Source organism: Mustela putorius, unplaced genomic scaffold, assembly GCF_011764305.1.
Source record: "Mustela putorius furo isolate JIRA1106 unplaced genomic scaffold, ASM1176430v1.1 tig00003853_pilon_pilon_pilon, whole genome shotgun sequence".
NCBI classification, from domain to species: domain Eukaryota; kingdom Metazoa; phylum Chordata; class Mammalia; order Carnivora; family Mustelidae; genus Mustela; species Mustela putorius.
The window spans coordinates 36,390,658-36,407,990 of record NW_025422005.1 but is presented as its reverse complement, the minus strand read 5'-3'; the positions used below and the strand labels follow the sequence as shown (position 1 = coordinate 36,407,990).

The 17,333-nt window shown below is 41.3% G+C and overlaps 1 protein-coding gene across 2 annotated transcripts in view; it reads left to right on the top strand.

Annotated features, from left to right (window-relative positions):
- ATPAF1 (ATP synthase mitochondrial F1 complex assembly factor 1) overlaps positions 1-15,349 on the top strand; it is a 30,788-nt gene extending 15,439 nt beyond the window's left edge. The window contains exons 7-9 of one of the 2 annotated variants that reach the window (XM_004741532.2): positions 2,851-2,946; positions 5,021-5,128; positions 12,532-15,349. In XM_004741532.2, coding sequence (XP_004741589.2) covers positions 2,851-2,946; positions 5,021-5,128; positions 12,532-12,726 — 399 coding nt within the window. In that variant the 3' untranslated portion in view covers positions 12,727-15,349. The remainder of the gene's footprint in view (positions 1-2,850; positions 2,947-5,020; positions 5,129-12,531) is intronic. The other variant, XM_045064474.1, reaches the window with a different exon arrangement.
- Positions 15,350-17,333: the final 1,984 nt, after the last annotated feature.

Sequence of the window (17,333 nt, the reverse complement as noted above, 5' to 3'; positions counted from 1 at the left end):
GCCCTGTATTCTTATGTTTATAGCAGCATTAGTCACAATTGTCAAAAGATGGAAGAAACCCGAGTATCCACTGATAGATGAAATAACAAAATGTGGTATATACACCCAAAAGAATGTTCAGCCTTAAAAAGGAAGGAAATTCTGACACATGCTATAGCATAGATGAACCTTGAAGACATTATACTAAGTAAAATAAGCCAGACGCAAAAGGACAAATACTGTATGATTCCACTTACGTATCTAGAATAGGTGTAGGTACCTAGAATAGTCAAACTAATGGACAGAAAGTAGAACGATAAAAAAAAAAAAAAAAAAAGAAAGAAAGATGGAGGGCTGCCAGGGAATGGGGGAAATGGGAATGAGAAGTCATTGTTTAATGGGTTGGAATTTCAGTTTGGGAAGATTAAAAGTTTTGGAGATGGACGATGGTGATGTTTGCATAGCAACATGAATATACTTAATGCCACTGAATTGTACATTTAAGAATAGTTAAAATGATGGGGTGCCTGGGTGGCTCAGTCATTGGGTGGCTGTCTTCGGCTCGGATCATGATCCCAGGGTCCTGGGATCGAGCCCTACATCGGGCTCCCTGCTTGGTGGAAAACCTGCTTCTCCCTCTGCCCACTCCCCCTGCTTGTGTTCCCTTTCTCACTGTCTCTTTGTCAAATAAAAAAAAAAAATCTTTTAAAAAAATAGTTAAAATGATAACTTTTAATGTTATTTTATTTATTTTTATATATTTTATAAATTTTATATATTATTTATTTCATTTACCACAATAAATAAAAAATAAAATTTTCTACTTTGCAAAATATACTGTTAAGAAGACGAAAAGACAACCCACAGACTGGGAGAAGATATTTACAAGACACATATTGGCAAGTGACATGTATCTAGAATATATTAAAAACTCTTAAAACTTAAGGGACGCCTGGGTGGCTCAGTTGGTTAAGCAGCTGCCTTCAGGCTCAGGTCATGATCCCGGAGTCCTGGGATCGAGTCCCACATCGGGCTCCTTGCTCCGCGGGGAGCCTGCTTCTCCCTCTGACTCTGCCTTCCACTCTGTCTGCCTGTCCTCGCTCTCACTCTCTCTCTCTCTTACAAATAAATAAATAAAATCTTAAAAAAAAAAAAAAAACTCTTAAAACTTAAGATAGGCAACCCAATTAAAAAAATGAGCAAAAGACTGAGACAATTTGCCAGTCAAGTGGAATGGCAGATGCTCAGTATTATTAGTCACAATGCAAATTACAAATTAAAACCACAGTGAGATACCACTAAAATGACTAGAACTAAAAAGACTGACTGTACTAAGTGTTGGTGAGGGTATGAAAGAACTGGAACTCTCATATACTGCTGATAGAATAATGTAAAATAGTATAAGCACCTTAGAAAACAGAATGACAGTTTCTTTAAAAGTTAAGCATATACCTGCCATACTACCTAGTTATTCTTCTCCCTAGATATTTCCCAAGAATTGAAAGCATATGTTCAAATAACGCAAATGTTCATAGCAGCTTTATTTTTAATAACCAAATACTAAAAGATATCTATCACAGGTATATAAAGATATTGTAGGGGGAGAGGGATTGTGTGTACATAGACCTATAAAGTGGGATAATATTCAGCTATAAGAAGAATGAACTAATGATACATGAAATACCATGGAAAGATCATGAAAAATTAAACTAAATGAAAGATACCATACCCAAAAGAAGTTTAGATTCTTTGGTTCCATTTATAGAAACTTCTAGAAAATGCACTGTGACCAGGAGCAACAGAAATCAAATCAGTTATATGTTAGCTAGGCACTGAGGTTATATCATCTAAGAAAAATAAAATAGATAAAATATCTAATATCATCTAAGAAAAATAAAATAGATAAAATAAAATCTGGCCTGAGTGGTTGGCCATAAGGAGACAGCTCCATGACTAAGGCGTACTAGAGTGATTATACTTTGTTTTGTCCTGACACCATTCTCTTTGCCACTCATTCTCAGTTCTAAACATTATAGCATAAAGTTAATCATTCTTTGTGTTTATAGCCATGCTCCAGTATCAGCCTCAGATGATAGAATAGGGAATGATTGGGCGCCTGGGTGGCTCAGTGGGTTAAGCCTCTGCCTTCAGCTCAGGTCATGATCTCAGGGTTCTGGGATCAAGTCCCACATCAGGCTCTCTGCTCAGCGGGGAGCCTGCTTCCTCCTCTCTCTCCGCCTGCCTCTCTGCCTATTTGTGATCTCTGTCTGTCAAATAAATAAAATTAAAAAAAAAAAAGAATAGGAAATGATTATAATTGGAACAAAGTTAACTCGGCAACATTAGAAAGATTAGAAATTCAAAAACTCAAGTGTTCATCTATAGAATAGATAAGTTGTGGTAAATTTCTGTAGAATTCCATACAGCAATGAAAATTAATGAATTTGAGTTGTATTCATCAACATAGATAAATCTCTAAAGTGTAATGTGGAGTGAAAAAAATCAAGTTGCAAAATGGACATATAGTTTGATAAGATTTAAGTTTTTAAACATGTAGTAGTTCTTGTATATAAATATGCATGTGTGTGTGTACATTTAAAGTATAAAAACCTGAAAGGGAATGACAGACACCAAATGCAGGATAAATGTTACTCTAGAATGGGATTAGAGTGGGTTACAGAGAAAGCTTCAGTTAGATCTCTAATGCTTTCATAGGTAGGTTGGGAAGTTTATGAGTATTTGTTAAATTGTCACATAAATTTCATAATTTTAAAAAATGTTTAAAAACCAATAGTGGAAAAATGGAATAAATGATACAGGCAGTTGGATATGGAGCAAATGATTGTGTTCATTCATCTCTCTTTCCCACAGTTTCTCTGTGCACTACCAAGAAGGGAAGGTTATGAGTTCTTTGTAGGACAATGGACAGGTACTGAACTCCACTTCACTGCACTTATAAATATTCAGGTAGGTGTCTTGTGCTCATCCCTAGAAGAAAGAAGGTTACTCCTTTGTGGGACTGTGAGCCCTTACTGAGGCTTGAGGACACGGAGTATCTACTAACTGCCAGCAGTATTTGCTTTGGTGTTAATGAATTGTTATACTTTGTATATTGGGCTAGCTTTCTAGGCTCTACCTAGAAATTGGAAAAGACCCCGAAACATATTCTCTGACCACATTCGGTGTCTCCTGTTTCTTCCCTCTACCTGTATAACGTTTACTGCTTGTGCCTCACTTAACAAACATGGGTGAGTTGCGATGTTTATCTTTTAACCCTAAGTTAGGCTCCATGTTTTACTTGTATTTTATTAAGGGTCAGCACTTTTTGAGATGCTAGATGCATCATTTCCATTCCAGAGATGTTTTGTTTGCTTCCTTCCTTTCTTTTTTTTCTTTGTTTTATTCTCAAATATTGGATTAAGTTCAGTCCAAAGCATTTGCAGCTTTTAAAAATGAAATCATTATTTTAAATCAGATCTTAACTAGGATTGACATTCTATATTTGGAGGCCACATTACCAAAAAAAAAAAAAGTATATGTTTCAATGGCTTTGAAGGTTGGAGTTAAAGAAATGCAAAATAGAATGAGTGTTTGCTCATGATTGTATCCCATGTGATTGTATCCTAAAATTGTATTACATTTGTTTAAAAAAGGCGGGGGAGGAAAAAAAGGAAAAGGCAGAATGAGGGAGCAGTTTTTACTTGATTATTGGGTGAATTATAAAATAACATTTATTGGGCACATCCTATAATAACCAACATTTGATGTACTTACTGTGTGCCAGGTGTTTTGTATACATTATGTCATTTAATTCTCACAGATGTCCCACGAAGATAGTCACTGTTATTATTGCTATTTATAGAGAAGAGTATGGACTCAGAGAAGTTAGCCCCTAGTGTGGTAATAGGTGGCAGAGCTGGATTTGATTGATTCCATTCTGTGAGCTGAACCCTTATGCCACTTGTTAGAGACAATGCTAGGACTTAGAGACCTGTGAGACCTCCTGAAGCTCATATAGATGACTATGGGAAGAAGATTCAGAAATGTAATTATGATCAAAGTAATCAGTATAGGGGCGCCTGGGTGGCTCAGTGGCTTAAAGCCTCTACCCTTCGGCTCAGGTCATGATCTCGGTCCTGGGATCGAGCTCCATGTCAGGCTCTCTGCTCATCAGGGAGCCTAGTCCCCCCCCCCCCACCCCCGCGTCTGCCTCACTGCCTACTTGTGCGCGCTCTCTCTCTCTCTGTCAAATAAATAAATATTTTTTTTAAAAATGATCAGTATATTTAAAGCCTATAGGGGAGAACTGAAGGATGAGCTGAACCCAAGCAATAATTAGCTAATAATTAGAAGGACTTCCGCTGAAATTTAAAGATGAAACCCAGAGATCTTTTTTTAACATACAGTTGTTTCCTCTACACTATATGAGGGCTTTAACTTTGAACCCCACCTCTCTTCCTAGTCTGGACTGAGGTCTGATAACCAGTGCCCTGTCCATTCTTCATGAAATTATGATGTTCCCATTCTTCTTTTCCCCCCATCTCCCATCTATATTATATTTTAAAACTGCACATTATAAATCTGGCCCATGTGCAAACTCTCCAGCTGTTCGCTACAGCTTAAAAGAGCTCAGTCTTCAGAGCCAGCCAAGGGGAGTAGATTTCAACTGTGAAATGCACTAGTCCATAAAAGTGGCAATTACACAGGCATATTGCTTTCTTTAGAACTTGATTTGGTAGCTGCTTGTGCCATTTTGTTTTTAAATATATGGCCATGATGAAGGATTCACTGCCTACTGTAAACATTCTCTGGGAAAAAAGCCAAACCTTTTTCAATTGAAGACACAAATAACACTGTGCGAACTGTCAGTTTCACTGTGCCTTGGCAAGCCTGACCATCCCCCCACCTACTAGTCCTCTGACTCACTAGCCACCCAAGGGGCTGTTAAGAGCCCGAATTTCCTCTAGACTCTCTATTGCTCTGAAATTGCAGTTTTGTGTGGTGGTACCTTATTGAGCCTTGATAAGTGTTTCTCTTACAGACCCGAGGGGATGCTGCAACCAGCCAGCTGGTTTTATATCACTACCCTGAACTTAAGGAAGAAAAGGGCATAGTGCTGATGACAGCAGAAATGGATCCCACATTTCTGGTAAGAATTAATTTTTACCTCTTTGGATTTACCTGGTAGCCCTGAAGGTACTATTCTTCTGTCAAAGATCATGAGAGGTAAAATTCCAGAGACCTACATGTACTTATTTCTTAACACTGACAATAATTTTGTCTTGCATGAGCTCTTCCAAGTTGAAGTTAGTACAATCACTGACTCAATCACTTACAATTTTGAAGCTTAAAAGCTCTGAAAACAAAGTTCTCATAATTCATTTGGTTACAAGACGTTATCTGAGTTGAACTTACTTGGTAGCTAAATCTTCATTTAAACTGATAGAAGGCCACTTGTAGTCCTTATTAATCCCACTTGGTGTGGAATAGTCACGCATTTTACTAAGAAAATTTTAATGTGTTTGACCATAGGGCGTTACATAATGCACCTCTTGCCTTTCTAGAATACAGTAATTCTGACTCCAAACACATCTGGCCTTAGGGGTTTCAAGTAAGAGACTGTGGACACGCAAATGGTTTCTGAGTGTCAGGATGAGTTCAAAGTCTGGAATGGTTCTCAATCTTTTCTCTTCCTCCACACTGTTCACATGTACTATATTTAGCATACATAATGATTCCCCTTCCCCCTTTTCCCATTCCCTGGGATAGAGCATTGACCATATGTCCGTAGAGGGTGATGCCCATTGTGTTTGTTTTCTCTGTATATTCAGGGCCAGGAGTAGTTTTATGGTTGCTATACAACTGGTTTATCTAGTCCTTGCTCATTTCCATCTCATTTATCTGGCAGGACTTAAGTTCAGGATGTCGAAATAGTGAACACTGTAGTGCCTCTTCTCCCTAAGATTCTTCAGTACAATACCCACTTATTTGTCCTCTCTCTCACCAGCTACTTACAGAGAAGGAAAAATTGATGACACTCAGCTAGTATTTCACCGTAGCAATAAGCCCCAAGCCTGGGACAGAATTGGAACTCTTCTTTCCCTCATCACACTCAGCTGGAAGTCACACAAAATCCTATCCAAAAGAACGGAGGTGCCATTTTTTAAAAACATTTTATTTATTTGTTTGAGAGAGAGAGAGCACAGCAAGGTAGAGACAGAGGAAGAAACGGACCACACCCCGTCCTGCTGAGCAGGAATCCCATTGTGGTGCTTGATCTCAGGACCCAGAGATCCTGACCTGAGGCAAAGGTAGATGCTCCAACAACTGAGCCACCCAGGTGCCCCTAGAGTTGCCGTTGATTGAGGTAGACAAGAATGAAGTAGGAACAGATTTGGGAGAGAGATCAGGAGCTCAGTTTTGGACATGTTAAATCTAAGATAGCTATTAGATGCCCAAGTAGTAAGTACTTAGACTTATGAGCGTAGAGGTCAGGGGACAGGTCCAGACTGGAGATAGAAATAATGAGAGTTGTCGGCATACAGATTGTTATTTAAAACCATGAGACTAAATGAAATCACTGGGGAAGTAAATGAAGATGAAAAGAAAAGAGGTTTAAGAACTGAGTCTGGAGACATGAGGAAGCATTGGCAAAGAAGATTAAAAAGGAATAGTGAGATAGAAGGAAAGCTAAGATGGTAAAATGCCCTGAAAGCTAAGATAAAATGTTTCAAGGAATTAGGAGGACTCGACTGGCCAAGTCTCACTTGCTGGTCGGGCCAATGAAATGAAGACTGAAAACTGACTAGATGTCACAATGTGGAAGTCATACCGAGCTTTTTAAGAACAGTTTCAGAGGAGTGGTAGGCCAGAAGCATCATTGGAGTACATTTAAAAGAGGTTGGGAAGAAAAATTGTAGAGTAAACATAAGTCTTCCAAGGATGTTTCTCTGAAGAGGAGAGAGTAGGAGCACTAGCTGGCAAGGGAGAAGTGGGAACAAGAATGTGTTTTGTTTTAAATATGAGAGAAAGAACATTATATTTGTATGCAGATGGAAAGATTCAGTAGAGAGGGAAATACTGATAATGCAGGAGAAAGACGAGAGAATTTTCGAAGTATTTTTAAGGGATTGATCTTTGCCAGAAATACAATAAGAGAGAAGCCAAAATAAGAGGACACAAATACAGTTAAATGGAGAGAGGTGGTGGTATCTTGTAGAAGTTCTCTCCAGATCGCTTAGTGAAAAGACAGACTTATCAGCAGAGAGTGAAGATGGAAGAATAGGTGTTGGATAATTGAGTGGAAAAGAAAGAGAAAGTGTGAAATTATTTTCTAGGACAGAATCAGCAAACCACAGCCTGTGGGCCAAATCCAAACCATTATCTGTTTTTAGAAGGCCCATGAGTTAAAAATGTGTTCTACATCCTTAAATGGTTGGAGGGGGAGGGGCAGAACTAAAGAAGAATAATATTTCATGGCCTGTGAAAAGTGTTTGAAATTCAAATTTCAGTGTCTATAAATAAAGTTTTATTGGAACACAATTATGCTTATTATTTACATATTATCTATGGTTGCTTTACGTCCACACCATAGTTAAGTAGTTGCAACAAAGACTGTAGGGCCAGCAGAACCTAAAATATTAACTGGCTATCCCTTTACAGAAATTGTCGACATGTGGTCTAGAAAAATGGAAGAGAGAATGGCTGTGTGGGTACAGGCGTAGAGAGAGGAGTGGGCTGAGATTTGTGTTTACCTGGGGTTATGGTTCAGCCAAGTGGTCTAATGAAGTAAGTAGGGAACAGAAAGTTAAAGGTGAGTGCAAAAGAATGATGATAATTATTGACCATGGAATGCAGGCTGAATAAAGAGGAAAGTGAAACATAAAGAAAGTTAGAGACCGTAAGAATTGTGAGTCCTGGTGGAGTTAAAGGATTTTTGAAGTTGGGAGTGAGTTTAAAAGATAGGAAATAGCTGGGGTGCCTGGGTGGCTCAGTCAGTTAAGTGTCTTGATCTCAAGGTCATGATCTCAGGGTCTTGAATTCAAGTTCCTATAATTAATTTATTAGGAAATAGTAGTAGACTGAGTGTGGCTGTTTCAAATTGAGATTGGAGGGAATATAGTTACCAATAAAGACAAGGTTTAAGATTTTCCCACAAGAAGGATGGAGTGACACAGAGGCTTTGGTTTCTGTTCTTCAGCAAAGCCCACCATCTAACCATAATGAAAGTGGACCCTGGAGGTGACAGGAGGTCCTTCTATTATGGCATTTTTACCACCTTACTCTGGTGGTCTTACACTGCTGCACAGGCCTCATCAACATGAAAATTTTCTTCTTGCCCTTATAATACTGGGCAACATATCAAACAACATACATTTGCCTCATAGAAATCAATTTAACTGTGACTTTCTTATGCAGTACAGAACTAGACATGTTAGAATTTATTGTAGGGGTATGCAATTCAGAGATGGGAAACTTAGAAATGTAACATATGATCCTTTGCTACTCGTGCATGAATTTGCACTTTGGCATAGTACTTCCAAACACAGTAAAGCAAATGAATAGAAATATACAGAAACTAGAGGTAACTTCTGCACTAATAACTTTAATGCTGAAATTTAGGAGAATATTTGAAAACCTTATTTGATTCCACCTCTGTGTTAATAGATGATTTCACTGGAGTGCGGCCAGTGCTCGGATAGAGTGCTAGGATGCTTGTGCAGGGGCTCTTCCTGGCCCAGAAGGAGGAAAAAGAGAAGTCCTAGAGATGACACCTGGACTGAATCTCAAACATGAGCAGGAGTCTAACCAGATAAAGAAAGTGGGGAGGGGAAGAGGAATGTTCCAGATAGAGGGAATCACATAAGTACATGTTAGGACACATAAAATGACTTGAGGTATTACAAACAGTTTGCTCTCGTTAATATATTAAAAAGAAGATATGGTGGGTTGTGTTTAGAGGTTTGGCTCTATCCTGAGGACATGAAAGTGTCATGAAAGGGTTTTGAACAGGGAGTGACTGGTAAAGAGTAGGACTTCAAAGCTATTAATCTTAATTATTTACTTCCTAAATATTTTTTAGTTCTAACCTGATCATTGTGATCATTTAGGAGACAGTTGCAGTAGTATGAGCAAGAGATAGTGAAGACCTGAAGTAGAATAGTAAAGATGATGGAGAGAGAATGACCGCAGAAATACTAGGGGGGTGCCTGGGTGGCTCAGTGGGTTAAAGCCACTACCTTCAGCTCAGGTCATGATCCTGGGGTCCTGGGATCGAGCTCTGAATCAGGCTCTCTGCTCAGCAGGAAGCCTGCTTCCTCTCCTCTCTCTGCCTGCCTCTCTGCCTACTTGTGTTCTCTGTCTGTCAAATAAATAAATAAAATATTTTTAAAAATATATTAGGGAATAAAATGGGCAGGACTTGGTAAGGTGATGGTATCTCTGAAGATTGAAAGAAAGGGAGGAATCAAGTTTTTTCGTATATCTCCTTTTTGACCAATATAGGAATTAAATGTTTGTCTTCTCAGGTCCTAGAAAGGGAGAAGACTACTGCTTCATGTTGAGAACTAAGGCAGTGGGGAGGGGGCATTCCATAACCCCCCTTGAGAGACAAATACACGTCTCCTTACCCACCATACTAGTGGTCTTTAAACTAGTCGTCAGAACCCTTTATCCTAACAAAATCTTTTTTTTTTTTTTAAGATTTTATTTATTTATTTATTTGATAGAGACATACAGTGAGAGAAGGAACACAAGCAGGGGGAGTGCGGGAGGGAGAAGCAGGCCTCCCACTGAGCAGGGAGCCCGATGCGGCGCTCGATCCAGGACCCCGGGATAATGACCTGAGCCAAAGGCAGACACTTAAGAACTGAGCCAGGTGCCCCCCAAATCTTATTTTTTTAAGAATTTATTTATTTGAGAGAGAGAAAGACCACAAGAGCAACAGAGGTGGAGCAGAAGGAGGCGGGGGAGGGAAAGACTCTCAGCAGAGGGAAAGAGTCTGCTGATGTGGGGCTCGATCTCGTGACCCTGAGATCATGACCTGAGCCAAAATCAAGAGTCAGATGTTTAACCAGCTCAGCCACCGGTATCTCCAAACAAGATCTTATTATGTGAAATCTCTGATACAACATCTAAAACAGGGGCGCCTGGGTGGCTCAGTAGGTTAAGTGTCTGCCTTTGGTTCAGGTCATGATCCCAGAGTCCTGGAATCAAGCTCCATGTCAGGCTCTCTGCTCAGTGGAAGAAGCTACTTCTGTCTCTCTGTCTGCCCCTCCCCTGCTGGTGCTGTCTCTCTCTCTCTCTCTCTCTTTCTCAATTGCTCTCATTCTATATCAGATAAATTAAAAAAAAAAAAAACTGCTATAACAGAGGTGAAGGGACCTGAGACACCTCCACAGAGCCCCTACAACTCTGCAGTTTGAACAGCACTGTTCTAGAATGAATACAGCTGAAACGACCCCTACCTCCACTGGCCTGAGCTTCAAATTAAATCAGTTATTTAACTGTAGGGACCCCTACAGTTCATGGGCCCAGAAAGTAGTGGTATCTGCCTCCAACTATAGCAATGCACTTGCTTTAGAAATGGTTTCCTCTTGGGGCGCCTGGGTGGCCCAGTGGGTTAAAGCCTCTGCCTTCAGCTCAGGTCATGATCCCAGGGTCCTGGGATTGAGCCCCACATCAGGCTTTCTGCTCAGCAGGGAGCCTGTTTCCTCCTCTCTTGCTCTGCCTGCCTCTCTGCCTACTTGTGAATTCTGTCTGTCAAATAAATAAAGTCTTTAAGAAAAAGAAAAAGAAATGGTTTCCTCTTGAGGCATGTTTGAGTATAGGAAAGGTAAAATTGATCAAGTGGAGTTACCAACCTTGATCAGTCTTAATTATCTTGCCACACCATGATCAGGATGAAGGAGAGGGAGTACCAGTCTAGTAGTCCTGTGGTTTGCCACTTGCTAGCCGTATGCAGTTTGCCACTCACTAGCCGTATGACCTTGGACCCATCCCTGAACCACTTCTCCTTTGGATTGCTGGCCTATTAAATGAAGACTGGGTGATCTCTGAGGCCCCTTCTAGTTCTAAAATTCTATTAATTTGAAATAGCCAGCGTTTTGGAAAAAGGCTTTTGATTAAAAATCCAGTCTCAGAGATTAGTCCCTGCCAGTAAGAAATGACCTGAAAGCCCTGTGGGAGGGAGTGGAGGTAAAGGAGCCTTTGGTATTTATAAATCCATTTTCATCATTCTGTAGCTAGACATAGCACACTTTTGATAGTTAGTTTTAGTGGGAATTTTCCAGTATTTGGGGGGGGTTGGGCTTTAGCCATACAAACACAGTGATAATGAGTAAGTGCCTCTGACCAGCTGGGACCAGGGAAATGTATGGGAAGCAAAAGTAATAATAGTTTGATGACATTGTTTTGTAAGGTGTTGAGAGTAGACCCCACCTCTGTTACACAGAGTGCACCATTTCTCTGCCACTGAGCTTTAGAGAAGGCAGACTCTTCTCTTCCCTGGAGCTTTGCTGATACAGTAGTAAGAAGTAGCTGCAGAACAGATTACTGCTCAACTTAGTGGCTTAAAAAAAAACAAAACAGAAAAATTTATTACCTCCCAGTTTCTGTGGGTCAGGAATTCAGGAGCAGCAGAGATGGGTGTCTCTGGTGTGGAGTCTCTCATGAAGTTGCTGCCAAGATGTTGGCTCAGGCCGTAATCCTCTGAAGAAGGTTGACTGGGCTCAAGGATCCACTTCCAAGCCCACTCACGAGGCTGTTGGCAAGAAGTCTCATTTCCTTGTCACATCGGCTTCTTCGCAGGGCTGCTTGAATATCCTCATGACTTTGATAGCTGACTTTCCCCAGAGCAAGTAATTTAAGAGAGGTGGCAAAACACAAGCTACAGTGTCTTCTGTGACTTAGTAGCAGAAGTCATTCTCCCACCATTTGGAAGAAGGAAGACAGTAAGTACAGCCTACACTCAAGGAAAGGGAAACTAGGCTCCCTCAAAGAGAAGTGTCAGAATTTGTGGACAAATTGTAGAAGTGCACAGCTGGCTTTGGCACTAGTTTTCCAGCTGAGGTGGTATCAGGAACAGGCTTTACTCAAAAGTTTGCCTGGTTAGTTAACAACTTAGTACTGACTCATAAACTGGTTCTGAAGCTAAGTAACTATTGCTCTTCCCTGTCCTCCCCCGCGAAAATACACAACAGTTTTTAAGGAACTGAATGAAGAGGGAAATTTCAGACGTGTGAGTTAGTGTATTCAGCAAACATTGACTAGCTATGACCATGTGCAGGGATGGAAAGCAAGCATATACTTTGAGGGACTCATACTACGAAAGATGGACAAAAAAGCGAAAGAGAAAAGGACAGTTACAATATTGTATGATACATATGGTGGCATAGACAAGGGGCACCTTACCAAGACTTGGATGTCAGGGAGTCAGAGAAGCTTTCTGGAAACAGTGACTCTCAGGTAAGGCCCTCTACTTGCCACAGGACTCAGACACAGAAGTTTATGGCCCTTTGTAGGGAACGACCTCACTGTTCTTTTACCTTACAGAATGTTGCTGAGGCACAGTGCATTGCCAACCAAGTTCAGCTCTTCTATGCCACCGACCGGAAGGAGACCTACGGGTTAGTGGAGACCTTTAACTTCAGACCAAATGAGTTCAAGTACATGTCTGTCATTGCTGAATTGGAGCAGAGTGGACTTGGAGCAGAACTGAAATGTGCCCAGAACCAGAATAAGACTTAGAGCTATGAGGGCTGGCTTACAGAGTCTGCTTAGCCCTGATAGTTTTCTGCAGCCTACCTGGCCCCTTGAACTTTTGGGAGCTTAGCAGCTATAAGGAGCAATCTCTGATGGGTTGCCTTGTATGCTTATCACAAGAAGTAATCGTGGAGGTGAGCCCTATTACTTGATATTCTGGAATAAATGTACCCAAACATTCTGATAATTATATCCCAGGATACTTAAGCCTTCCTTTTTAAGTGTTTGAGGTCATAACCAGAGAGAGCTAAGGATCCACAGGATGGTGACTTTACACAGTATAATTGTGCTGTGTATCCCTTTGACCTCATAGCTCCCAAATGATTAGTTCTTCATATTTATAAATTTGTGGCAGGATAGTAAGCTTGAAGACCTGCTATAATTTGATGTGGGCTTTGCATACTCTTCCTGTGTGCCCCTTGGCTGGCCAAAGGTATAGCCCAATTATCCTGTTTAGACTCTAGAATGACCAGATATTGCCATCAGGATTCAGACTTCATCTAGATGTCTCCAGAGTTGCCTTTCATGGAGCTGGTTTGGAGGGTCAGTAGATTTCAGGTATAGTGAAACATACAAGTACAGTGCCTGCGCATTTCTAAACCATAGTTTGTTATACCTGCTCCTCTAACTTTGCCTATTAGAAGCTGTGTATCTGGAGAGGGTGAATCAGCGCAGTGTAAATAAATCAACACTTTTGAAAGGAGAGGAACCATCTCGATTTGCATGTTGTGTTTTATTTAATGTGTTTTAAACAACTCTAAGCCATGCCAGTACTATATGAAAAAGTAAGTGGAAGCAAATGTCCCCATATTGGGTATGGGGAAAATGTAGCAATAAAATAAAGTCTGGCTTACAGTCTTTTTACACCAAACAGTGAGATCTAACCTATGTGCTATCCTTGGTGTCAGTGTAAATCTCATCTTTGGACTCAGCAGTTGCTTGAAATGCAAAAAATAAGAAAGGTATTCTCCAGCACTGGAAACTCACATTTGGTTTGTAGTGTCACTGCTGTGGCTCCAGGCTCAGCACTAGAAGAAGGCAGCCTTCTGAATCTGAGGTCCCGGGGCTCCCAGTATTGTTGTCAACGCCCTTTACTATGTGTCTCCTTTTCTTGACCTGGCGTGCCCCACTTTGCTGCTCCTGCCCGAGGTCTGCTTGTGTGACCCCGAATTGGTAAGTGGGAAGGTAACCAGTACTTGCAGCCTGTGTGTTTGTGTATTTTCTTTATTACAGAAGTTTGCTTATAGGTTGGACCTGTCCCCAAGCTCTTTAGATGGGCTTGGACTTTGCATTATTTTCTGAGCTGTGTTTATTTTGTCATACTTCTGAGTCTGCATAGAAAGAGATATTGTTTGTTTAACCTGGAATTGCTGCTACCCTTTCACAGTTTCTCTAAAGGCTGAACTGTTCCTAATGCAAATTCTGCCTGCCTCTATCTAAAGGCTGAAGTGTTCCTAATGCAAATTCTGGACCTGCCTCTAGTTCTGACAGTTCATTTTTTGAGTCTGGATGTTTTGATCTTTGACATTGGGTGGAGTTGCCTTTGTGGGTATGTGGTTATGTTTGCCTTTCCCTTCAGATAGACCCAGTTCTTGGCCATAGTACATTTTATAACATCTCCACCAGAGGTGGAAAAGAGATAAGAATTGGCTGCTCATTCCTCCCAGCTTTGCCCTATATCCCTACTTGCCAGAAAGGGATATATACATGGACAGTTACATTGGACATGATCAAAATGCCATCTGGCTATTCTCTATATTTACGTAGTGCAATCTAACAAAGAACAAAAGAAAATTGTTAACAGTCAGTAAATTGTACCCAGGTGCAACATGATATAGAAAGTGGACAAGCTTGAGTTAAATGAATCTGGGTTCAGATGTCAGTGTTGGGTTTCATTGGCTGTATGCTGTTGAACAAATTACTTAAACCCTCTGATTCTGTTTCTCTATCTATAAAATGTATAATATCTACCTCATAGGATTATTGTGAGAATTAAATAGGCTTATACATATACTAAGGTAGAGCTTAATAAATGTAAACACCCTTCTTTTTTTCTAATCCCCCTCCTCTCTTTAAAGACCAACACAAATTAGCATTTCAAACATGCAGATCATTCTTCATTGCCATGGCAAGAGCAAACCTTATCTCACAAGTTCTCAAACTTTAAATTGCAGTAGAATTACCTAGAGCACTTTAAAATGCATATTCTGCTGTCCCTCAACCTACTGGATCATAATCTTTGCCAGAGGTGCTGGGAATCTGCATTTAATATGTGCTCCAGATGATTCAAGTGTGGGTCATTCACCAGTCACAGGTTGAGAACCATTGCCTTGTCTGTTCGTCACGAAAAATCTCTCATTAGCCAGATCTTTCTTTCCTGTGGACATTAGACTTACGATTGGTTCCTTTGCTCTTGCCCCCCATAGTGTTCTCCCTTTGCATACTTTCCAGTATAAGTATGTATGTATGTATCTTTTTCCCCCACTAGACTGTGAGCTCCTTGAGGGCCAGGGTTTATCTCCATTCCCAGTGCCAAGGACATGGCCTGGAACATAGAAGATACTCAGTTGTTTGTTGAGTAAATAAATGACATGGATTTTAGCCAAAACATTATCTTGTTATGTATATGTATATGTGCCTATATTTAAATACTCTGAATTTAAGAGAATCCCTCAAGACGCGTAGATTGGAACTTACTAAGTAGTAATGTTTGCAAGCCAAGATGCCAGCTTATACACTGTCTGTGTATTTTCACCAATTCCCTGGCATGACCTTGGCAGGCTGTGGGCTCAGGGCAGTTCAGCAGTCCCTTACAGAGCACTTGCTCCAGCCGCTGTGTTAGGTGCTGACACGGGGAGATGGAGAAGATGATCCCTGCTCTCCAGGTCTGTTCCGGCCACTGCCTATGTCTCTCTTCCCTCAGGCCTCAGGTCTGGCACTTGGCCATAGTTTGCCTGGTCCCGTTCTCAGGATGTTTATGCTGCTGCTTCTTTCCTCAAACAGTTTGGAAGCAGGAACTACGTGTTCTGGGTTTTTTTGCAGTCTCCACAATGCTGATCTCTTATTCGGTCTCAGAGAAGAGGTATAAATGCCCACCCCCGGCCATTTGATTTAGCATTGATTCAGCAGTTATTAATATTTATTGAGCACCTATTCTGTGCCACGCATGGTTATAGGAAACTGGTGACTGCAGCAACAAATAGGACAAATAAGGCCCCTATTTTCACGGAACTTGTATCCCTTGTGGAGAAGACAAATGAATAAACCAATAAGATTATTTCAAATACTGGCAGTGCTATGAAAATAAAAAAATAGTGTGCTAGAATGTGGAGTGGAAGCAATAACTTAGTGGTCAGGAGAGTGGTGTCTGCAGAGGTGAGAGAAAGTGCCAGGTAGAAAGAACGGCAAGTGCTGAGGCTTTTGCAGCAGGGCCTGGCTAAGCATGAGTGTTTCTGGGCTCAGATTTCAAGGTTCCTTCCTTTCCCTGGAGGAGCTCACAGTTCAACGGGCAAGACACTGACATGAATAATTACAGTATAAGGCAGTGGACCAGTGCCGTCTCAGAAGAGGGGCAAAGAGGACTCAAGAACGCTACTGGGTGCTATGGGAAGATGCATGTCTTCCCAGACCATAGCACCCACCATGAAGTGCTTATGGTTCTGAAAGAGAGTAACAGGTAGATGATATCAAAGTTTCAAAGACTATATGCTCCATGCAAAGAGGTCCAGTGAGTTCAGAGCTGGCCTTGTAGTCTAAACCCATTAACAGTAATCACTAGCACTGTTTATCGGAAACTCACCAAGTGCCAGGCACTGTGTAAGCCCTTTGCATGAGTTAGATCTGCCCTTCTCACAAGCCTGTGAGATCAGTAGAACCTGCTGGTTGGTGAGATGCATGGCTGCTCTCTGTGCACCAGCCCTGCCCTCCTCTACTTCCAGCTCAGAGAAGACGGTAGTTAGTTATCCCTAAGCCTAGCCCCAGCAGCCAGCTCAGGCCCTGAGAAGTCATGGGGGTTCTTGAATCAGCCCTTGCTCTGAAACACAGGTTTGCCGGTTTTTCCTGCTGTCGACTAAAGAACAAAATGCATGTGTTAGACATTCCTGATTTCTCCAAACCTTATTTCCAAAGGCATCGTGTCCTAACCAAGGAGAACTTGTTTTGGGTTGTTTTGTGCTGCCATTAGCACTTTGGTCTTGGCAGTTCTCCTAATGTGGCAGGTTGGTGGCAGCATTTTTATCCCTGTTCTGCTGAAGGAGAGACTTGGTACACAAAAAGGGAAGCGATGACTGAAAGGTCACTGCTTGCATCAGGAGCCAAGCCAGGAATAGAAGGCGACTGTCCATGCTCCAGGCTTAATGGTGTCATTTGTAATATCCAGTGAGCCGACTCATCTCTCAATTGCGCAGGACCATCTCTGAGTTCTGTGGACCTCAGGAGCTGGAAGCTGTGAGAAAAATTGGTTCAAAACATTATGAATCTTCCCAGGCTCCCCCAAGCTCTCAGAACCAAGTCCCTTTCCATCAGCTCCCAGGACACAGGAACTTCAAGATCTGGTCAGCTTCTCTAGGCCCCTCTCGGGCTGGGCCCCCACG